The following is a 27,253-nucleotide window of genomic DNA, read 5'->3' as shown; positions in this document are numbered from 1 at the left end:
GCATGTATGTAGAGGTTGGTATGTATACAGCATGTATGTATATGTTGGTATGTATACAGCATGTATGTATAGGTTGGTATGTATACAAGATGTATGTATAGGTTGGTATGTATACAGCATGCATGTATAGGTTGTTATGTATACAGAATGTATGTACAGGTTGGTATGTATACAGCATGTATGTATAGGGTGATATATATACAGCATGAAATGTATAGGTTGGTATGTATACAGCATGTATGTATAGGTTGGTATGTATACAGCATGTATGTATAGGGTGATATATATACAGCATGAAATGTATAGGTTGGTATGTATACAGCATGTATGTATAGGTTGGTATGTATACAGCATGTATGTATAGGTTGGTATGTATACAGCATGTATGTATAGGCTGGTATGTATACAGCATGTATGTATAGGTTGGTATGTATACAATATGAATGTATAGGTTGGTATGTATACAATATGTATGTATAGGTTGGTATGTATACAGCATGTATGTATAGGTTGGTATGTATACAGCATGTATGTATAGGTTGGTATGTATACAGCATGTATGTATATGTTGGTATGTATACAGCCTGTATGTATAGGTTGGTATGTATACAGCATGTATGTATATGTTGGTATGTATACAGCATGTATGTATATGTTGGTATGTATACAATATGTATGTATAGGTTGGTATGTATACAATATGTATGTATAGGTTGGTATGTATACAGCATATATGTATATGTTGGTATGTATACAGCATGCAAAGAAAACTACATAATCAGCTAAATCCAAAAACTTCATGTAAATAGAAAAATGTGAAATGTATGTCACAGTGAGCTCTTTTGTAAAAACGTGGTACTAATAAATGATCTAATGTGTCTAATATTCGCAGTGGCCATTTTTGGGTTTGGTGTGTTACCAAAGAGATGTATAGTCATCTAGTTTAATAGTTTAATGATTCAGTCATGAACAGCAATAATATAATATTTAACCTAAGTTAATAAAATGAAGGTGTAGTACTTGTAAAAAATACACCCCCTAAACCAAGTTTCAGTAATATGCAGGGTGTAAAAAAATACATCTTCAATAGATAAATGCATAACAAAATTAAGCTATGCTAGCAAAATGTGAAATGTAGGTTAAAGTGACCTGCTTTTCATGCCAAAATGTGGCGCTATAGATGCATGCAATCACTGAGCTTCAAACTGATGATTGTGGCATGAACATGAACCCAAGTCAAAAAGCATTAAGATGGCTTGCAGTGACCTACTTTTGTTAAAAGTGTTTAGTACTCATCAAGATGCATTCTCCCAACATATTTCACAATTCTTGGCAAAACAACAAGTATACATGGTGCAAAAATTTATTAGTCATGAGGTAAATGCAAAAACTTAGGCAGTAAATGTGATGTGTAGGTAAACACAGACTTTCTTTTCTTACAAGGCATGTTTGAAACATCTGTTGTGATTATTCTGGCAGAACAAAGCCTGTGAAATAAATTTAAGATGAAAGTTAACTAAAGTCAATGAAGTGTGAAATATGAGTATTGATCAAATTGCATATCTTCATAAGTTTCATGATTCCAGGTATACTGTGTGTACAAACAAATTACTATATGCAAGAATTGAACCAAGAATGCATAAATATATACACATCTCCCTCAATAACTTGCACACAATGGGGTCCAAAAAATAGATTGCACTATAAGTGAAGGCACAAATTACTGAGTTACTTCCGAAAAAATAAGATGTGCAATCTCCACTGACAAAACTGCAGGGGGATTGGGCAGAAACTGGGTTGTTTCATGGCTGAATACTCATTTTATAATCACTTTGAAAATAGTTGTCAATCAAGCACTTTTTCTAATGAAGTTGTTCATTATTCTGTGTAAATTACATTTATTTACAAGATCCCGAACACGTGAAAGATCAATAACATTATTCCAACTGGTTTCATAAACCTTCATGTGTACATGAAAACATTTGGGTATTACATCACTGAAATTTGTTGTTGGTTGATCTGGTTCCCTGCTGTTTTTATGGTAGAAAAGAGTTTGAAGTAGGGAGTCTACAAAGCAGGGAAGCAGCTTGATGGTTGATACAACACAAAACAGAATATTTTTTTTAATTTTCAAAAAACAAACAATATTTGTTCATGTAACATTCGTCTCTGTCAAACTAAATCTTTGTAGTTTTCAGTTCGTAAAATACTGATGCCTTGATTTTATTGAAAGTAATATTGAAACTTCTTCTCATCCTTGAGCATATCTCTTAGTCCCATTTCAGAATTTGTCTGAAGCTCACGTCTCTACAATGATCTTCTCTTTGAAACAAAGCTCTTTAGTTCACAACGTATTCATATCGCTTGGGTGCATTGCTATATTTGAGCACATTTATGACTGAGTAGCTTAATTTAAGGTAATCTAATAATATTAAGTACGTAACAATAGTTATAAGTGTTCAAATGATCAATTAAAACGTGTTCACACAACACACGACCGGGACAGCTAGATCTGACTGCATGCCTTTTAACATTTCTTTTATTCTACATAATTTCTCTGATACAAAAGAGGCAACTACCATGATAACAAAAGAGGCCATCTTTAATTCGGTGCAACAACACAATATATACTTCAACATGTCAGCTATCAAAACATGGTCAGCACTTATTTAGGTTTTCAGAGAAATGTTTGTGGACCTGGCTGTGGATTGACACATTTTATGCTTGAATACAAGAGGGTGTATGGCATTTATGATCATTACAGTAAAACCAGTCATGGTAGAACTAAAAGACAAATTTCACTTCATAAAAAAACAACTTATTTAACTGGTCTTTGTTTATTAAAGTACTGCTTCCAGTATGAGCAAGTGACATTTTCAGTGACTGAAATTTCTTTGAATATTGCTATTTATGAAATTATTCACAGTATACTAAGAATGTCATTTGGAAAGAAAATGTAAACAAAATTATGATTTCTTTTTAAATGCTGACAATTTCATAATTCTGATTCAGATTTCCAGCCATTATCTACCATTTTCGATGACAAGACAAACAATATTTCAGTTATCAATTGTGATCACAATTTTCCTCAAGTTCAACAAAAAGGGGTAATTTTTTTAAATTTCTAGTTTCAAAAAATGGGATCGATGCCCGACCCTTGCTTTATAAGCAGGTGAGGGAGTGGTGTACATATACATGTACTGGTACAAGTTATTGAGGGACTTGTGTACATATACATGTACTGGTACAAGTTATTGAGGGAGTTGTGTACATATACATGTACTGGTACAAGTTATTGAGGGAGTGGTGTACATATATATGTACTGGTACAAGTTATTGAAGGAGTTGTGTACATATATATGTACAAAATTGACTCACTCAGCCCTTACTCTGGAGGTAGGTGCTGTGAAACTCATTTTAAACTGTTGCCTAGGAAGAAACAATGATTGAGAGTCCATGAGGTTGTACATATGTACATAAATTTACCTGTACAAATGTCAATGCCAATGCTGTGGGTAGTACAATACAGGTGAGATAAAAAGGATTTCCCAGAGTGAACTGAATAAAATAATGTAACTTTCTATTTCTGCAGAAGAAGAAAAAATCCTTGTGTATCAGATTTCAAGCATAAAGCAATATTACACTAAGTTTTCAGTTGAATAACAGCAACCTTTAATTATAACCCTCAGCACATTGTTTGAACATTTTTTATGCTGATGCTGAAGATGGTGACTTTAGCTTTCAATTCACTGGTGAGGCAAAATAAATATATCACACAACAACAAATGCATAACTTTGGTCTTGTCATAGTCAGAAAAGTTATGAGAGAAAACAGTCAGAGTAAGAATTTGCTGAGAGGAATAGAAAATACTTCCAACTGCCCGCACTAAAATAAAATCATCCTTACACAGTATTTGCTATTGTTTACACTAAAATAAGATCATCCTTACACAGTATTTGCTATTGTCCACATTAAAATAAAATCATCCTTACACAGTATTTGCTGTTGTCCACACTAAAATAAAATCATGCTTACGCAGTATTTGCTATTGTGCACACTAAAATAAAATCATCCTTACACAGTATTTGCTATAGCTAACACATACATTGCCAAACTTAAATGATATCTGGTGGGACAAAATTGTTAAATCTTTCAGCCGATCATGAAGATAACACAATACAGTGTATATGGTATATTAGAGCTTGCTAGCTAGTTAGCTTGACAGACTGAGACTGACTGCTACATGATCACATTCACACGTAGAGATGATATGTACCTTTTCGGCTGACTCAGGCTCTTCAAAGTTAACAAATCCAAAACCACAACTCTTCCCATCATCTGTTCTCATCACCTATACAGAAAAAGGATATTATATACATGCAAGAAAGGAAGATAACAAAAGATTTTTAAACAGTAACCAGTCCATCTCCATTATGTTTTTTTTTATTTTACTCCTTAATCATAATTGTATACCTTTGGTGCATCACTAACACAGAGTTGTAAGGGAAGCAGCTCATGCAAAATTTAGATAAATCCTTAACATATTAAAGATATTCTAGAGCCAATCAAAGAACCAAACTAACCAACCAACCAACCAGCCAACCGTTTTGAAGCATTGTTTTAATTACTAGCTTTCACTAACCTTGGCACTGGTGATGGTCCCAAACTGGGAGAATTCCTTGCGCAGATGCTCGTCATCAATGATATTATCCAGATTCTTTACATACAAATTAACACCCTCATAGCGACTGGTGAACTCTAGTTTCTTGCATTTTAATTTCCTCTCCAGCTCAGCCTGTCTTTCAGCCTTCTTTTGGGCATGCTCATTCAGCTCTGCCTGTCTCTCAGCCTTATTCTTGGCAGGGCAAGCATACAGCACCTTGTCTCCCAGCTTTCTGCCATTCATTTCTTCCACAGCCTTTAAATATAGAAAGAAAAAAAGGAGTTATAGGATTAATAACAATCATATTAGTTGCAAGAGTACATGTCAACTGGGGGGCCCCGAGTGGCCGAGTGGTTTAAAGTGCTCAGAAATTCCAGATCACTGCCATCTCACCTCTGTCTGTGTGGGTTCGAGTCCATTTCAGCTAGCATGGGTACGTGGAGAAGCCTGCCAGTAGCTTCTCGTGGGTTGGTGGTTCTTCCCTGTGTTTTCCAGGGTTCTTCCTCCACCAGTTATACTGGCCGCCATGTATAGCCTATCTTGTGCTGAAAAATGGCGTTAAACCCTAGAACAACAACAACAACAACATGTCAACTGCAATAAATCTGCAATATGGTTATGTAAATATTATTGTTGCACGAGAAGATTTAATCCAACTTTGGGTTCAGCTGGCTCTGCCAAATGTTATTCAAAGTAACAAAATAAATTTAAGATTATTTCATTACTGTTCATGTAAGATGTAGTATCACACCCATCTGTACTGGCCAAATTTATCTATAGCAAGGATGAAGTTCGTTTTAATTATCTGAATTCATTTTTTAGTAACAACTTGTTCCTGATTTACAATCGAGATGGACTTATTCAATAAGCTGTATTTGTTATTGCAAATTAATCTGCAACAAGTTGTAGCTGTGTACTTAAGAATAAATGACATTCAAAAGCATATATAAACTGGGTTTCCATTACTCAATTATGTCCTGCTGTATTATTTGCCTGACCTCTTCTCCAGGACTTAAAAAGTTCCAACAATGGCTAGACTATGAACTTCCATTTCGCCCCCAACAAATGCTGAAAATGAGTATGATTTGGATTTTAATATAGCTTTTAAAAAAATTCAGTCATATTGCTACATCGTCTGCAGTGTGGCAGTTTATAATAATAATAATAGTGAGGACTTTGTATAGCACCTAATCTGTAGAAGCTCTAAGCGCTTTACAACATTAGACAACATCTATAAGATAAAAAACATCATGATATGATTACAAAAACAAACACAATGAAATTAGAAAACATTAAAAAAAACAATGAAATTAGAAAACAAAAAAAACATGCTGAGAATATTTAAGGGAGGAAACATTAGGTCTTTAAGTTTGTTCTTGCAGTTGATAAGTGAGTTTTGAGAGCCCTCTTGAATGTGATCACTGTATCACAGTGTCCAGGTTCAGTGGGTAATTCATTCCACGTTGCTGGGCCCTGGTATGCAAAAGAACGCCGTCCATATGACTTTGTTTTCATAGTGGGAATAAGGAGTATATGATTGTCAGAAAAGGAGAGTGTACACATGTGTACACATGGGTGAAGTCATATAGGTATGTTGGACTAGAGTCCAACAGTGAAACATTGCACAGAGAACAAATTTTGTGTTTGATTCTGTAGGGTACAGAGCAGTGGGGAGGTGTGCATTGATAAAAAGACTGTTTGAATTTAGATGAGATACAAGCTGGGATAGAACAACCTGTTCTAAGATTATTGATATGAATGGGAGATTAGAAACTGGGCGGTAGTTCTTTAAATTGTTATGGTCTAGTGTTGGTTTCTTCAGCAGAGGCTTTACAATAACAGTTTTGAAAAATGATGGGAATTCCTCGGATGAGATAGAGGTATTAATAACATCAGTTAGTGAAGGCTGCAATACTGGATCTAAGCACTCAAGCAGCAGTGATGTTGGAACTGGATCAATTTCACATTACTTTGGTGCACTCTTCATCAGGACTGTACATACGAAATCCATAGAGACCGGTTCAAATACTGTTAATGGTTGCTGCTTAAATTCTGAGTCCTAACTGTATGGTGACGACGAGTCAATTGAAATTGTGGTGTCAAGCTTATCTCTAATGGTTTATACTTTGTCATGGAAGAAATTTGCAAACATGTCCGGAAGGTCGATTTGAGAGACGGTAGTTGGAAGTGGTGTAGATTATTTCCTTGACATTAGTTTGTTAGTAATCTCGAAGAGCTCTTTACAGCTGAACTTTCCATGATCTTAGTAGTGTTGTAGTTGTTGTAGGGTTTAACGCCATTTTTCAGCAAGTGATAGGCTATACATGGTGGCCAGTATTAATGGTGGAGGAAGAACCCCGGAAAGAACCACCGACCCTCGAGAAACTACTGGCAAGCTTTCTCACATATCCACATTGGTCGAATCTGATACTCGAACCCATGCAGACAGAGGTGAGATGGCAGTGATCTGTAACGGAGAGCGCTTTAGACCACTCAGCCACTCGGGGCCCCTCTTAGTAGTATAGTGGGCTGATTTTGCTGCACGGACTATATTTGTGACATTCTTCTTAGCGGCTTCATAGATTTGCTTATGATTAGTGAGTCTGGTGGAAAGCCAAAGCTTTATAGTGATGTCTAGCACTGGGGGCATAATGCGACAGACATCATGTTCCACTGTTATAGGGTACAACAATTGCAAACAATAGCATCCAACAAAAAGTAGATTCCCAACCAATTTTTTGATGTTCTCCCAAGCTAGGGCTCAAGACAACTGCCCTTTACACAGATCAGATTGTAGTTTTACATCAGAGCAATAGTTTATTAAAACTACAGAATGGATACACAGTCAGGGTTCATTAACATTATAAATTCTTGCTTTTACAGTGATAACAAATACAGACCCCACATCCTTTGGGTTAGAATCTTTATCAGTATCAGATGTATAAGCTATGTAGACTTTGTTTCTAACATTACCATACCTATTAACCACTTAAAATCCTTTAAACTTAAACTACCATATACACCCATGTCTCTTGTCTTAATCATGATAATCAATATTTATACAACAAATTGGAAGGAAATGTAAAGCATTAATATGATAGCAACACCCACCCAGTCATATTATCCTGACACCAGGCCAACTAATCCTAACACTAACCTCTTAATGCTGAGCGCTGAGCAAGGCAGCTGTTAGTACCATTTTTAAGTCTTTGGTATGACTCGTGTGGGGTTCAAACCCACGACCTCCCACATTCGAGGCAGACAATCTAACCACTAGGTCACTGTTGTGGACTAAATGCTGAAAATAATGAACCCATTGCCCAAAACATAATATAATTCCAAAATACAGCTTATCTATACAACCAGACCAAGTTGCACCTGCCTTTTAATTACATACAATACCATATCAAAAATGCTGCTAATGTAAAATGTATTCTGAAACTCTGGGATCAAAGTGACACTGAATGCTGATAAATTATTGCACAGCCTTACTGGCTGGCACATCAAAGTGACACTGAATGCTGATAAATTATTGCAGATTTTTATTATTAATACTCTGAATCTTAATTTAGTGTCGATATTCAAGCACAATTCAAAAGATGAAGGTTTCAACATGATTTTGTGAGGAGTGTGGGGAAAGAAGATACCAGAAAAAATATGCACGATCCATATTCTCACATACAATCAAAAACAAAATGTTTAAATTTTCCAATGTAATATGAAACCTCCCTAATGAGTTACACTGGTCCAGAATGTTGGCTTTAATTTATCCTTTCTATGTGGTAGCACTTGCTTCTTATTATATGATATCAAACTGATCAGTCTGTATAACCGTCTTATGACAGAGTTACATTTAAAGATCTACATGGATAAAACCTCTTGTGAGTGATTCATCAAATTATTACGTTATTTCTGAGTAACTACTATATTTTGGCAAGTAAATACAGTAGTCCCCCTCTTATAAGACCACCCCTATTGCTGCAGGAAAGTGGCCTTATGAGGGTGGCCTTTCTAGAGGGGGATGACAATGCAAATAGTAAATACACATGAAGAAAGTCACAAGTACATTTAATTCTAAAACATTTAATATTTTCATTAAAAAGACACATGAATGTTGTGAAATCAATGTGAAATAAATGGTTTCATCATTTTCAAAAGAATGTTATGAATAATCATTGATATAGTTTTAAAACTGTCTTTATAATTATTTTACAGATCTCGTCATCTGTCACTTTGTTGGTAACAGTCTAAAAAATAAACCAGTCTCGTCACAATTAAAAATATCCTTGCTGTCATATCCACTGCATATATCGTTTAGTCTTTTGTTCCAGTCTTTGACAACTTCATTATTAACATCAGCTGATTCTCCACTAAGGACAGAACACTTAATATTGTGTCACACTTGAAATCTGTGCAACCATCTGTTACTTGCAGTAAAGTCGTCATATCCCAATTCAACTGACATTGTTGCTTTTTCTTGTCATTCAAATCAGGATTCCATCCATTTCAATTCCCACTTCTGCAGAATTGTTTCTTTATCTTTCACGATATTGTTTATGAGTCTTTCCGACATTAGTTTTCTGCAAGGATCCTTGAACCCCCCAACCCTCTGTCAGTTTAATTACTTTCACTTTCTCTTCTAAACTGAGAATTTTTCTTTTCCTCGATGACATGTTGGTCTTTTTGCAGCAAGTTATTCATGTTACCAACTACAATACTGATAAAACAATTTTTTATGCATGTAAACAAATTGCCATGTGTTTTTAAAGGAAGTGATCTTGTCACGTGATTCATTAGTCGCAGTCTGGTACCCTATTGTTTTTATACCTTTACAATAAGTGAGAGAAGCCAAAACAGCCTCGATATGTACCATTAAAATCACACAGATTTGAGCTCATGGCCGTTAGGATTTGTAATTTTGACGATTATTGTCAGAGTAATAGCCACTAATTATCAAAGTGAACAAGCTCAACATCTTCCTAAGGGAAGACAAAGGCTGTCAAACCATTTTCCTGCTGACTTGTGTCTTGTACATCGATGCTGCCACTTCTCAGCTGTTACTACTGTTAAATAATTGTAATCTTAACAATTATCAGAGTCACTAAATTGGACATTTTATGATAACACAGCAGTAAGGCTAATTGGATTACATGTACTTACCCTTTTGTGTTGATGAGTCTTTATCGGCTTTATGGAATAAATGTGGCTTCTCGTGAGGCGTAAATGATATAATATTACCCTTAGTGGTACATGTACTTCAGTTAACACTTCTTTCAGTAACGAAAACCTGACATCAGAAACAAATCGGATTACTTAACACGTTATGAATAAAATACTGGTTCTAGACACATTAAAATAAAATGCGGCCGCTTGCAAGGGGCAAATTTTATATTATTGCACTAATATGCTGGCTGCTGGTTACGTTAGCTGGGTGGCCTTTCGTGAGGGGTACTTTTGAACACAAACTCATTGGTGCCAATGGATTTCGGCTGTGAGGAGCGGGTGGCTGTTGGTCAGGGGGGGCCGTTCAAGAGGGGGACTACTGTATGTTAAATTACAGATTTTACACAATTGGTTTTTTGATAGACAAATGAGAATACACACCTGTTACTAAAAAGCAGATCAAAATCCAATTTATGTGCATTGTAATTTCATTCATGTAAAAAGAATGGATTATAAACCGCTACTAAAAATAAGAATGTAAAGCTTATTAAAATGCATCCACCCATCACATTTCATCATTCTAAATAGGTCTATATGCATCCACTGATCATGTTTCATTTTCTAAATAGGTCGTCTTTGTATCCACTCATCACATTTCATAATTCTAAATAGATCTGTATGCATCCACTGATCACGTTTCATCATTCTAAATAGGTCGTCTATGCATCCACTCATCAAGTTTCATCATTCTAAATAGGTCTGTATGCATCCACTCATCACATTTCATCATTCTAAATAGGTCGTCTATGCATCCACTCATCAAGTTTCATCATTCTAAATAGGTCTGTATGCATCCACTCATCACATTTCATCATTCTAAATAGGTATGAATGCATACACGATGCCAAAAACTCATGTGGTCATGAGATAATACAAACAGTTTAATTAAAGACTGTACAAAATGTTACTGTGAGCTTTTTTATTGAAAGGTTTAGAAATAAAACATGACTTCAGCAATATTCTAGGATAACCATATCTGAGAAACTAACTGCTTACACAACTTGCAACTAAAAGAAATGGCTGTTAAAATGTTCATTTCTCAAGTATAAAAATGATATATACATATTTATAGCTTTGGCATGAATTGGGAGAAACTCTGTTGCATGCAATCACCAAATTAGTTACATCTGTTGGGTTGTGTTGGTTTTGGCGCTGTATGGTACAACAGAACAAGCAGGTTATTTAGTGCTGAGGCCATTGGAGAAAAGTGTCTTGAACAAGGACACCATAATTGTGAACCCATTCTGGTCCAGTAATAGGATTCAAATCCACACCAATTCAATCCCAAATCTAGCACATTAACCACTGAGACACATCTACCTCTGTATAACTTGTAAACACATAACAAAAATAAAAGATACAAACAGACTAATACAGGCAGATTGTAGTACAGATAACTATGGAAATGCATATACCAATCAAGGTACAACTATGGAGTTGCATATACAAATCAAGGTACAACAATGGAGATGCAAGTAAAGATCAAGGTAAACCTAAATATGATTTGCATATAACAATCAAGGGACAACTAACTATGGAAATGCATACACCAATAAAGGTACAACTACCTATGAAGTTGCATATACCAATCAAGGTACAACTAAATATGGACTTGCATATACCAATCAAGGTACAACTAAATATGGATTTGAATATACCAATCAAGGTACAACTTTGGAGATGCATATGCCAATCAAGGTACAATTAACTATGCAGATGCATATACTAATCAAGGTACAACTACTTATGAAGTTGCATATTCCAATCAAGGTGCAACTAAATATGGACTTGCATATACCAATCAAGGTACAACTATGGAGAAGCATATCCTAATCAAGGTACAACTAGATATGGAGATGCATATACAATCCAAGATACAACTCGAATTATGGAGTTGCATATAAAGATCAATATACAACTAAATATGGAATTGTATATACCAATATAGATACAACTAAATAGAGCTACATATACCAATCAAGGTAAATTTAACTATAGATTTGCATATACCAATCAAGGTACAACTATATGAAGTTGCATCTACCAATCAAGGTACAACAAACTATGGAGTTTCATATACCAATCAAGGTACAACTAACTATGGAGATGCATATACCAATTGAGGTACAACTAACAATGGAGTTCCATATACCAATCAAGGTACAACCAACTATATTGTTGCATATACCAATCAAGGTACAACTAAATATGGAAATGCATAAACAAATCAAGGTACAACTGACTATAGAAATGCATATACCAATCAATGTACAACTAATAATGGAGATGCATATAAAGATCAAGGTACAGTTGCATATGCCAATCAAGATACAACTAATTATATAGATGCATATACCAATCAAGGTTCAGCGAACTATGGAGATGGATATACCAATCAAGGTAAAATTAACTATAGAGATGCATATACCAATAAAGCTACATCCAACTCAAGGTACAACTAAATATAGAGTTGCATATACCAATCAAGGTGCTACTATGGAGTTGCATATACCAATCAAGGTACAAGTAAATATGAAGTTGCATCTACCAATCAAGGTAAAACTAGATATGGAAATGCATATACCAATCAAGAGACAACTAGAATTATGGAGTTGCATATTCCAAGCAAGGTACAACTAACAATGGATTGCATATACCAATCAAGGTACAACTAAATATGGAGTTGCATATAAAAATCAAGGTATAACCAAATATGGAGATGCATATACCAATCAACCTAAAACTAACTATGTAAGTGCATATACCAATCAAGGTACAACTATGGAGTTTCATCTACCAAAGAAGGTACAACTAGCTATGGAGATGCATATACCAAGAAAGGTACAACTAGATAGGGAGTTGATTATACCAAGCAAGGTACATCTAGATATGGAGAAGCATATACCAATCAAGATACAACTAGAATTATGGAGTTGCCTATAAAGATCAAGATTAAACTAAATATGGAGTCGAATATACCAATTAAGATACAACTAAAAAGAGTTGCATATACCAATCAAGGTACAAGTAATAATGGAGATGAATATACCAATCAAGGTAAATTTAACTATGGAATTACATATACCAATCGAGGTACAACTTACTATGGAGTTGCATCTACCATCCAAGGTACAACTAACTATGGAGTTTCATATATGAATCAAGGTACAACCAACTATATTGTTGCATATACCAATGAAGGTACAACTAAATATGGAAATGCATATACAAATAAAGGCACAGCCAACTATGCAGATGCATATAGCAATCAAGAGATAACTAACTATGAATTGCATACACCAAGCAAGATACAATGAACAATAGATTGCATATACCAATCAAGGTAAAACTAACTATCAAATCGCATATACCAATCAAGGTACGACTTACTATGGAAATGCATATACGCATCAAGGTACAACTAACTATCAAAATGCATATCTAATCAAGGTACAACTAACTATGGAGATCTATATAAGAATCAATGAACAACTAACTAGGGATTTGCATATACCAATCAAGGAACAACTAATAATGGAGATGGATATACAAATCAAGGTACAAATCAAGGTACAACTAACTATGGAGTTGCATATACCAATCAAGGTACAACTAACTATGGAGCTGCATATACAAATCAAGGTACACCAATGGACAGATCAAGTTACAACTAAATATGGAGTTGCATATACCAATCAAGATACAACTAACTATGGAGATGCATATACCAATCAAGGTAAAACTAACTATGGAGATGCTTATACCAATCAAGGTACAACTAAGTATGGAGTTACATATACCAATCAAAGTATAACTAAATATTGAGACGCATATAAAGATCAAGGTATAACTAACTATGAAAATGCATATACCAACAAAGGAACAAATAACTATTGAGATGCATATACCAATCAAGGTACAAATAACTATGGAGATGCATCTACAAGTCAAGGTGCAACTAACTATGGAGATGTATATACCAATAAAGATACAACTATAGAAATGCATATAAAGATCAAGGTACAACTAATTATGGAGATGTATATACCAATCAAGGTACAACAACTGAGTTACATATACCAATCAAGGTACAACTGTGGAGTTGCATCTACAAATCAAGGTAAAACTAACTACAGAGATGCATATACCAATTAAGATACAACTACAATTATGGAGTTGAATCTATCAATCAAGGTACATCTATGGAGATGCATATACCAGTCACGGTACAACTAAAGATCTAATAAATGTAAAACTAGATATGGAGATCCACATACCAATCAAGTTAAAATTATGGAGATACATATACCAATCAAGGTACAATTAACCATGGAGCTGCTTATACCATTCAAGGTATAACTAAGCATGGAGTTGTATATACAAATCAAAGTACAACTAACTATGTAGATGCATAGAAAGATCAAGGTACAAATAACTATTGAGATGCATATACCAATCAAGGTACAACTAAATATGGAGATGCATATAAAGATCAAGTTACAACTACATATGGAGTTTCATATACCAATCAAGGTACAACCAACTATATTGTTGCATATACCAATCATGGTACAACTAAATATGGAAATGCATAAACAAATCAAGGTACAACTAACTATGGAAATGCATATACCAATCAATGTACAACTAATGATGGAGATGCATATAAAGATCATGGTACAGCTAAATATGGACTTGCATATACCAATCAAGATACAACTATGGAGATGCATATACCAAACGAGGTACAATTAGATATGGAGATGCATATACCAATCAAGGTACAACTAAATATGGAGATGCATATAACACATCAAGGTACAGCTACCTATGGAGTTGCATATGCCAATAAAAATGCAACTATGAAGTTGTATACACTAAACAAGGTACAACTATGGAGTTGAAGATACCAATCAAGATACAGCTAGCTATGGAGTTACATATAAAGAGCAACGTACATCTAAATATGGAGGAGGATATACCAATCAAGGTACAACTAAATATGAAGTTGTATATACCAATCAAGGTACAACTATGGAGTTGTATATAGCAATCAAGGTACAAATATGGATTACCGTCAACCAATCAAGGTACAACTAAATATGGATTCGCATATGCCAGTCAAGTTACAACTATGAAGATGCATATACCAATCAAGGTACAACTAAATATGGAGCAGCAGGTACCAATTAAGGTAAAACTAAATATGGAGTTGCATATACCAATCAAGTTACAACTATGGAGATGCATATACCAATCAAGGTACAACTAATTATGGAGCTGCATATACCAATCAAGGTACAACTAAATATGGAGATGCATATACTAATCAAATTACAGCTAAATATGGAGATCCACATACCAATCAAGGATACAACTGATTATAGAGATGCATATACTAATCAAGGTACAACTAACTATGGACTTGCATATACCATTCAAGGTACAAATAAATATGGATTTGCATAAACCAATCAAGGTAAAACTAAATATGCAGCTGCATACACAAATCAAGGTACAGACAAATATGGAGATGCATATACCAATCAAGGTACAACTAATTATGAAGATGCATATACCAATCAAGGTACAACTAACTATGGAGATGCATATACCAATCAAGTTACAACTGAATATGGAGATGCATATACCAATCAAGGATACAACCAATTATGGAGATGCATATACTAATCAAGGTACAACTAACTATGGACTTTCATATACCAATCAAGGTACAACTAAATATGGATTTGCATATCCCAATCAAGGTACAACTAAATATGGATTTGCATATACCAATCAAGGTACAACTAATGATGGAGATGCATATACCAATCAAAGTACAACTAACTATGGAGATGCATATACTAATCAAGGTACAACTACTTATGAAGTTGCATATTCCAATCAAAGTGCAACCAAATATGGAGATCCATATACCAATCAAGGTACAAATAAATATGGATTTCCATAAACCAATGAAGGTACAATTTAATGTGGACTTGCATATACCAATCAAGGTACAACTAAATATGGATTTTCATATACCAATCAAGGTACAACTAAATATGGATTTGCATAAACCAATCAAGGTACAACTAAATATGGACTTGCATATACCAATCAAGGTACAACTAAATATGGATTTGAATATACCAATCAAGGTACAACTTTGGAGATGCATATGCCAATCAAGGTACAATTAACTATGCAGATGCATATACTAATCAAGGTACAACTACTTATGAAGTTGCATATTCCAATCAAGGTGCAACTAAATATGGACTTGCATATACCAATCAAGGTACAACTAACTATGGAGATGCATATACCAATCAAGGTACAACCAACTATCTAGATGCATATACTAATCAAGGTACAACTACTTATGAAGATGCATATACCAATCAAGGTACAACTAACTATGAAGATCCATATACCAATCAAGGTACAACTAACTATGAAGATCCATATACCAATCAAGGTACAACTAAATATGGAGCTGGATACACAAATCAAGGTACAGATAAATAGGGAGATGCATATCCCAATCAAGGTACAACTAATTATGGAGATGTATATAGCAATCAAGATACAACTAAATATGGAGATGCATATAGCAATCAAGGTACAATTTGGACTTGTGTATACCAGTCAAGGTACAATGTACTACGGAAATGCATATACCAATCAAGATAAAACTATGGAATTTCATATAAAATTCAAGGTACAACTAAGTATTGAGTTGTATATACTAATCAAGGTACAACTAAATATGGAGATGCATATAACAATCAAGGTACAACTAGCTACGGAGTTGTATATAAAGATCAAGGTGCAAATAACTATGGAGTTGCATATACCAATCAAGGTACAACTAACTATGGAGATGCATATAAAGATCACGGTATGACTAACTATGGCACTGCATATACCAATCAAGGTACAACTAAATATGGATTTGCATATACCAATCAAGTTACAACTATGGAGATGCATATACCAATCAAGGTACAAGTAAATATGGAGCTGCATATACCAATTAATGTACAACTAAATATGGAGTTATATATAGATTCAAAGTACAACTAACTATGGAGATGAATATACCAATCATGGTAAAATTAACTATGGAGTTGTATATGCCAATCAAGGTACAAATATGGAGTAGCATAAACCATTCAAGGTGCAACTAAATATGGATTTGCATATACCAATCAAGTTACAAATATGGAGCTGCATATACCAATCAAGGTACAACTAATTATGGAGCTGCATATACCAATCAAGGTACAACTAACTATGGAGCTGCATATACCAATCAAGCTACAACTAACTATGGAAGTGCATATACCAATCAAGGTACAACTATGGACTTGCATATACAAATCAAGGTACAACTAAATATGGAGATGCATATACCAATCAAGGTACAAGTAAATATGGAGCTGCATATACCAATTAATGTACAACTAAATATGGAGTTATATATAGATTCAAAGTACAACTAACTATGGAGATGAATATACCAATCATGGTAAAATTAACAAGGTACAAATATGGAGTAGCATAAATCATTCAAGGTGCAACTAAATATGGATTTGCATATACCAATCAAGCTACAACTATGGAGTTGCATATACCAATCAAGACATGGAGTTGCATATAAACAGAAAGGTACGGCTAAATATGGAAATGCATATCCCAATCAAGGTAAAACTATGGAGATGCATATACCAATCAAGGTACAACTAAATATGGAGTTGCATATAAAGATCATGGTACAGCTAAATATGGACTTGCATATACCAATCTAGATACAACTATGGAGATACATATACCAATCGAGGTACAATTAGATATGGAGATGCATATACCAATCAAGGTACAACAAACTATGGAGATGCATTGAAAGATCAAGGTAGAACTAAATATGGAGTTGCATCTACCAATCAAGGTAAATTTAACTATGGAGTTGTATATCCTAATCAAGGTACAACTAGATATGGGTTGCATCTACCAATCAAGGTACAACTAAATATGGAGATGCATATAACACATCAAGGTACAACTACCTATGGAGTTGCATATGCCAATCAAAATGCAACTGTGAAGTTGTATACACCAGTCAAGGTACAAATATGGAGTTGCATATACCAATCAAGATACAGCTAGCTATGGAGTTGCATATAAAGAACAAGATACATCTAAATGTCGAGGAGGATATACCAATCAAGGTACAACTAACTATGGAGTTGCATATACCAATCAAGGTACAACTAATTCTGGAGTTGTATATACCAATCAAGGTACAAATATGGATTACCATAAACCAATCAAGGTACAACTAAATATGAGTTCACATATGCCAATCAAGTTACAACTACAAAGATGCATATACCAATCAAGGTATAACTAGATATGGAGCTGCATGTACCAATTAAGGTACAACTAAATATGAAGATGAATATACCAATCAAGGTACAACTAAATATGGATTTGCATATACCAATCAAGATACAACTATGGAGATCCATATACCAATCAAGGTACAACTAATTATGGAGATGCATATACCAATCAAGGTACAACTATGGAGATGCATACAAAGATCACATTATGACTAACTATGTCGTTGCATATACCAATCAAGATACAAATAAATATGGAGATGCATATACCAATCAAGGTACAACTAAATTTGGATTTGCGTATACCAATCAAGGTACAGTGAACTATGGAGATGCACATACCAATCAAGATACAGCTAAATATAGAGTTGTTTATACCAATCAAGGTACAGCTAACTATGGAGATCCATATAAAGATCACTGTATGAGTAACTATGGCACTGCATATACCAATCAAGGTACAACTAAATATGCATATACCAATCAAGGTACAACTAAATTTGGATTTGCATATACCAATCAAGGTACAATGAGCTATGGAGATGCATATACCAATCAAGATACCACAATGGAGTTGCATATAAAAATCAAAGTACAACTAAATATGGAGTTGCATATACCAATGAAGGTACAAGTAAATATGGAGATGCATATAACAAGCAAAATACAACTATGGAGATGCATATACCAATCAAGGTACAACATATACCAATCAAGGTACATGTAAATATATAGTTGCATATACTACTCAAGGTACAAATAAATATGGAGATCCATATAACAAGCAAGATACAACTAACAATGGAAATGCATATACCAATCAAGTTATAACTAAATATGGAGTTGCATATAAAGACCATGGTACAGCTAAATATGGACTTGCATATACCAGTCAAGGTACAACTAAATATGGAGATAATTAGACCAATCAAGGTACAATAAACTATGGAGTTGCATATACCATTCCAGGTACAACAAACTACGTAGTTGCATATACCAATCTAAGTACAACTATTTACAGAGATGTATACACCAATCAAGATACAATTAATCATGGAGTTGCATATACCAATCAAAGTACAACTAACTATGGAAGTGCATATACCAATCAAAGTACAACAAAGTACGTAGTGGCATATACCAATTGAAGTACAATTATAGAGATGTATATACCAATCGAGGTACAACTGATTTTGAAGTTGCATATACCAATCAAGGTACAACTAACTCTGGAGTTGCATATACCAATCAAAGTACAACTATCTCTGGAGTTGCATATACCAATCAAGCTGCAACTAATTATGGAGATGCATATACCAATCAAGGTACAACTAACTATGGTATTGCATATAAAGATCAATGTACAACTAACTATGGACTTGTATATACCAATCAAGGTACAACTACATATGTAGTTGTGTATACCAATCAAGGTACAATTAACTATGAGCTGCATATACCAAACAAGGTACAACTAAATATGGATATGCATATACAAATCAAGGTACAACAAACTATGGAGTTGCATATAAAGATCAAGGTGCAATTAGCTCTGGAGTTGCATATACCAATCAAGGTACAACTAAAAATGGAGTTGCATATACCAATTAAGGTATAACTAAATATGGATTTGCATATACCAATCAATGCACAACTAACTATGGAGATGCATATACCAATCAAGGTACAACTAAATATGGAGTTGTATATAAATATCATGGTACAGCTAAATATGGACTTGCATATACCAATCAAGGTACAACTAAATATGGATTTGCATAAACCAATCATAGTACAATTAAATATGGAGTTGCATACACAAATCAAGGTACACCTAGTTATTGAGATGCATATACGAATCAAGGTACAACTAACTATGGACCTCCATATACCAATCAAGCTAGAAGTAAATATGTAGGTGCATATACTAACCAAGGTACAACTAAATATGTTGATGCATATGCCAATCAAGATACAACTAACTATGGAGATGCATATACCAATAAAGGTACAACTAAATATGCATATGCCAATCAAGATACAACTAAATTTGGATTTGCATATACCAATCAAGGTACAGCGAACTAGGGAGATGCATATACCAATCAAGATACAACTAACTATGGAGTTGCATATAAAAATCAAGGTATAACTAACTATGCAGTTGTATATACCAATCAAGGTACTACTAAATATGGAGATGCATATACCAATCAAGATACAACTAACTCTTGAGATGCATATACCAATCAACGTACAACTAAACATGCACTTGCATATACCAATCAAGGTACAAGTAAATATGCAGGTACATATACTCCCCAAGGTACAACTAAATATGGAGATGCATTTAATAAGCAAGATACAACTAACTATGGAAATATATCTAGTAATCAAGGAAAAACTAGTTAAGGAGCTGTTTGTACAAACCAACTGGAGTGACCATAAGGACTAAATATGTAGTTGTGTATACCAATTAAGGTCCTACTATCTATGAGTTACATATACCAATGAAGGTACAACTAAATATGGAGATGCATATACCAATCAAGGTACAACAAACTATGGAGTTGCATATAGAAATCAAGGTGCAAATAACTATGGAGTTGCGTATAGCAATCAAGGTAAAACTAAATATGGAGTTGCATATAGCAATTAAGGTACAACTAAATATGGAGCTGCATATACCAATCAAAGTACAACTAACTATGGAGATGCATATACCAATCAAGTTACAACTAAATATGGAGTTGCATATAAAGATCATGGTACAGCTAAATATGGACTTGCATATACTAATCAAGATACAACTAAGGAGATGCATATACCAATCAAGGTACAGCTAAATATGGAGATGGATATACCAATCCAGGTACAACTAACAATGTAGATGCATATACCATTCAAGGTAAAACTAACTATAGATTTGCATGTACCAAACAAGTTACAACACACTATGGAGTTGCGTGTACCAATCAAGGTACAACTACCTTTGGAGTTGCATATACCAATCAAAGTAAAACTCCCTATGGAGTTGCACAAATCAATTAAGGTACAACAAACTATGGAGATGCATAGAAAAATCATGGTAGAACTAAATATGGAGTTGCATCTACCAATCAAGGTAAATTTAACTATGGAGTTGCATATCATAATCAAGGTACAACTAAATATGGATTTGCATATACCAATCAAGATACAATTAAATATGGAGTTGGATACACAAATCAAGGAACAGAGAAATATGGAGATGCATATAAGAAGCAAGGTACAACTAATTATGGAGATGCATATACCAATCAAGGTACAACTAAGTATGGAGATGCATATAAAGATCAATGTAAGACTAATTATGGTGATGTATGTACCAATCAAGAAACAACTAGAATTATGGATTAGTGCATATACCAATCAAGATACCACTATGTACTTGCATATAAAGACCAAGGTACAGCTAAATATGGAACTGCATATACCAATCAAGGTACAACTAACTATGGAGATGCATATAAAGATAACGGTATGACTATGGCATTGCATATACCAATCAAGGTACAACTAAATTTGGATTTGCATATACCAATCAAGGTACAACAAACTATGGAGATGCATATAACAATCAAGATACAACTATGGAGTTGCATATAAAAATGAAGGTACAACTAACTATGCAGTTGTACATATCAATCAAGGTACAACTAAATATGGAGATGCATATAACAAGCAAGATACAACTAACTATGGAGATGCATATACCAATCAAGGTACACCTAAATATGGAGTTGCATATAAAAATCAAGGTACAAGTCAATATGTAGTTGCATATACTACTCAAGGGCATATACTACTCAAGGGCATATACTACTCAAGGTACAACTAAATATGGAGATGCATATGACAAGCATGTTGCAACTAAATATGGAGTTGCATATTAAGATCATGGTACAGCAAAATATGGGCTAGCATATACCAATCAAGATACAACTATGGAGATGCATATACCAACCAAGGTACAACTAAATATGGAGATGGATATACCAATCCTGGTACAACTAACTATGGATTTGCATATACCAAACAAGTTACAACAAACTATGGAGTTGTGTGTACCAATCAAGGTACAACTACCTATTGAGTTCCATATTTCAATCAAGGTACAACTCCATATGGAATTGCATATACCAATCAAAGTACAACTACCTATGCAGTTGCATATTCCAATCAAGGTACAACTATGGATTTGCATATACAAATCAAGGTACAACTACCTATGGAGTTCCATAAACCAATCAAGGTACAACATACTATGGAGTTGCATATATCATTCAAGGTTCAACAAACTACATAGTTGCATATACCAATCAAGGTACAACAAACTACGTAGTTGCATATACTAATTGCAGTACAACTAATTATGGAGATGTATATACCAATCAAGGTACAACTACTTTTGAAGTTGCATATACCGATCAAGGTACAACTAACTCTCGAGTTGCATATACCAATCAAGGTGCAACTAATTATGGAGATGCATATAGCAATCAAGGTAAAACTATGGCAATGCATATAAAGATCAAGGTACAACTACCTATGGAGTTGTACATACCAAACAAGGTACAACTAAATATGTAGTTGTATATACCAATCAAGGTACAAGTAACTATGAGCTGCATACACCAATCAAGGTACAACTAAATATGGAGATGCATATAAAGATCAATGTGCAATTAACTATGGAGTTGCATATACCAATCAAGGTACAACTATATATGGAGTTGCATATACCAATTAAGGTACAACTAAATATGGAGTTGCATATACCAATCAAGGTACAACTATATATGGAGTTGCATATACCAATTAAGGTACAACTAAATATGGAGTTGCATATACCAATCAAAGCAGAACTAACTATGGAGATGCATATACCAATCAAGCTACAACTAAATATGGAGTTGCATATAAAGATCATGGTACAAATAAATATGTACTTGCATATACTAATCAAGGTACAACTAATTGTTGAGTTGCATATACCAATCAAGGTAAAACTCTGGAGTTTCATATACCAATCAAGGTACAACTAAATATGGATTTGCATAAGCCAATCAAGGTACAACTAAATATGGAGTTTCATACACAAATCAAGGTACAAGTAAATATGTAGGTGCATATACTACCTAAGGTACAACTAAATATGGAAATGCATATAACAAGCAAGATACAACTAACTATGGAGATGCACATACCAATCAAGGTACAACTAAATAAAGAGCTGCATATACCAATCAATGTACAAATAACTATGGACATGCATATACCAATCAAGGTGCAACTAAATATGGATATACCAATCAAGGTACAATGAACTATGGAGATGCATATACCAATCAAGAGACAATTAACTCTGGAGATGCATATACCAATCAACATACAACTAAATATGGAGTTGCATATACCAATCAATGTACAAGTAAATATGAAGGTGCATATACTACCGAAGGTACAACTAAATATGGAGATGCATTTAACAAGCAAGATACAACTATGGAGATGCATATACCAATCAAGGTACAACTAAATATGGAGATGCATATACCAATCAAGATACAACTAACTCTGGAGATGCATATACCAATCAACATACAACTAAATATGGAGTTGCATATACCAATCAAGGTACAAATAAATATGAAGGTGCATATACTACCCAAGGTACAACTAAATATGGAGATGCATTTAACAAGCAAGATACAACTATGGATATGCATATACCAATCACGGTACAACTAAATATGGAGATGCATATACCAATCAAGATACAACTAACTCTGGAGATGCATATACCAATCAACATACAACTAAATATGGAGTTGCATATACCAATCAAGGTACAAGTAAATATGAAGGTGCATATACTACCCAAGGTACAACTAAATATGGAGATGCATTTAACAAGCAAGATACAACTATGGAGATGCATATACCAATCAAGGTACAACTAAATATGGAGATGCATATAACAAGCAAGATACAACTAACTATGGAGATTCATCTAGTAATCAAAGAAAAACTAGTTAGTGAACTGTTTGTGGAGTTACAATAAGGACTAAATATGTAGTTGTGTATACCAATCATGGTCCAACTAACTATGAGTTGCATATACCAATCAAGTTACAACTAAATATGGAGATGCATATACCAATCAAGGTACAACAAACAATGGAGTTGCATATAGAGATCAAGGTGCAAATAACTATGGAGTTGCATATACCAATCAAGGTACAACTAAATATGGAATTGCATATATCAATTAAGGTACAACTAAATATGGAGTTGCATATACCAATCAAAGTACAACTAACTATGGAGATGCATATATCAATCAAGTTACAACTAAATATGGAGCTGCATATAAAGATCATGGTACAGAAAAATATGGACTTGCATATACCAATCAAGATACAACTAAGGAGATGCATATACTAATCAAGGTACAGCTAAATATGGAGATGGATATACCAATCCAGGTACAACTAACTATGGAGATGCATATACCATTCAAGTTAAAAGTAACAATGGATTTGCATATACCAAACATGTTACAACAAATCAAGGTACAACTACCTATGAAGCTGCATATACCAATCAAGGTACAGCTAACTATGGATTTGCATATACCAATCAACGTACAACTAAATATGGAAATGCATATACCAATCAAGGTACAACTAAATATGGATTTGCATATACCAATCAAGGTACAGTTAACTATGGATTTGCATATACCAATCAAGGTACAGTTAACTATGGATTTGCATATACCAATCAAGGTACAACTAACTATGGAGATGCATATACCAATCAAGGTACAACTAACTATGGGGATGCATTTACCAATAAAAGTACAACTAAATATGGTGCTGCATATACCAATCAAGGTACAACTATGTAGATGCATATACCAATCAAGCTACTCCTAACTATGGAGATGCATATACCAATCAAGATACAACTAACTATGGAGTCGCATATAAAGATCAAGGTACAACTAACTATGGACATGCATATACCAATCAAGGTACAACTAAATATGCATATACCAATCAAGGTACAATGAACTATGGAGATGCATATACCAATCAAGATACAATAAGCTATGGAGTTGCATATAAAAATCAAGGTACAACTAAATATGGAGATGCATATACCAATCAAGGTACAACTAACTATGGAGATGCATATAACAAGCAAGATACAACTAACTATCGAGATGCATATAACAATCAAGGTACAACTAAATATGGAGTTGCATATACTAATCAAGGTACTAGTAAATATGTAGTTGCATATACTACTCAAGGTACAACTAAATATGGAGATGCATATAACAAGCAAGATATAGCTAACTATGGAGATGCATCTAGTAATCAAGGAAAAACTAGTTAGTGAGTTGTTTGTACAAACCAACTGTGGAGTTACAATAAGGACATAACTCTGAGCATGCAAACAGCTAACGGGCTGCATAGATACATATCTTAATAGGGGCAAGTGAATGAAGTAACATGAAATGAACACCACATGGTGCAACTGGCTAAGGATCTGCAATTAAAACTGAACTACAGCAACGAAGTAAAGATATTTAACGAGATATCAAATACAAAATTACATCAAGAGAATGAATTAGCACAAACTGAAGAACTTGATACAACTGCCTGGCTGGAGTATTGTGTAACTATCTCAGGATTTGCACCAGGGAATTAAGGAGCTGCATATACCAATCAAGTTGCAAGTATATATGGAATGACAACAAAGATATTGCTTGCAAGCAACCAAAGTGTTACAACTGGGATATTGCCAGCATGTAGCCAAAGCCTTATAAGGGATATTGCCTACAAGTAGAGAATGAGTAACAACAGGGATATTGCCTGCATGCCTGCAAATAAACGAGGTATGACAGGGGTATTGCCTACAAGTAGCTAAGGAGTTACAGCAGAGATATAGCCTGAAGGCAGCCAGGGACTTACAACAGGGATATTACCTGCAAGTAGCCAAGGAGTTACAACAGGGATACTACCTGCAAGTCGAGGTGTTACAACAGGGATAGTGGCTACAAGCAAATACAGAATTACAATAGAGATACTGGCTGCAAGTAGAGAAGGAGTTACAACATGGATATTGCCTGCAAGTAACCAAGGAATTACAACAGATATTGGCTGCAAGTAGCTAAGGAGTTACAACAGGGACACTGTCTGCAAGTACAGAAAGTTACAACAGGGATATTGCCTGCAAGTAGAGAAGGCATAACAACATGGATATTGCCTGCAAGTAGTCAAGGAGTTACAAGAGGGATGTTGCCTGCATGTAGGCAAGGAGTTACAACATGGATATTGGCTGCAAGTAGCCAAGGAGTTACAACAGGGATATTGGCTGCAAGCAAATAGGGATTTACAACAGGGATATTAGATGCAAGTAGCTAAGGAGTTACAGCAGGGATGTTGCCTGTAAGTATGGAAGGAGTTAAAACAGGGATATTGGCTGCAAGTAGAGATGTTAAAACAGATATTGCCTGCAAGTAACCAAGGTGTTACAACAGGGATATTGGATGCAAGTAGCCAACATGTTACAACAGGGATATTGCCTGCAAGTACAGAAGGCATTACAATAGGGACACTGCCTGCAAGTAACCAAGGAGTTACAACAGGGATATTGGCTACAAGTAGCTAAGGAATCACATGTGGGATATTTCCTGTACATAGGTAAGGAATTGAAATAGGGATACAGCCTGCATTAAGTAAAAAGGGTTACTGATACTTCAGGAGTTCTTCTAATTTATCAGTCGAGTGGCCGAGTGGTCAAAAGCGCTCTCCGTTATCATCACTCCATCTCATCTCTGTCTGCGTGGATTCAAGTCTCCAATTTGGCCAATGTGGGTTTGTGAGAAAGCTTGCAAGT

General features: G+C 34.6%; 1 protein-coding gene across 2 annotated transcripts in view; it reads right to left on the bottom strand.

The window, feature by feature from the left end:
- Nucleotides 1-27,253, bottom strand: part of LOC149779211 (uncharacterized) — a 152,017-nt gene that overhangs the window by 111,379 nt on the left and 13,385 nt on the right. For both annotated transcript variants that reach the window (XR_016415587.1, XM_089939781.1), the window contains exons 4-5: nucleotides 4,644-4,919; nucleotides 4,278-4,352 (exon numbers count right to left, since the gene is read on the bottom strand). Coding sequence is in view for 1 of the 2 variants with exons in the window: in XM_089939781.1 (XP_089795907.1) it covers nucleotides 4,278-4,352; nucleotides 4,644-4,919 (351 nt within the window). In the remaining variant the exon portion in view is untranslated. The remainder of the gene's footprint in view (nucleotides 1-4,277; nucleotides 4,353-4,643; nucleotides 4,920-27,253) is intronic.

The sequence above is a fragment of the Sinohyriopsis cumingii genome, chromosome 17, assembly GCF_028554795.1.
Source record: "Sinohyriopsis cumingii isolate HCF-2022 chromosome 17, ASM2855479v2, whole genome shotgun sequence".
Taxonomy (NCBI): domain Eukaryota; kingdom Metazoa; phylum Mollusca; class Bivalvia; order Unionida; family Unionidae; genus Sinohyriopsis; species Sinohyriopsis cumingii.
This window is presented reverse-complemented; position numbering and strand designations above follow the sequence as displayed.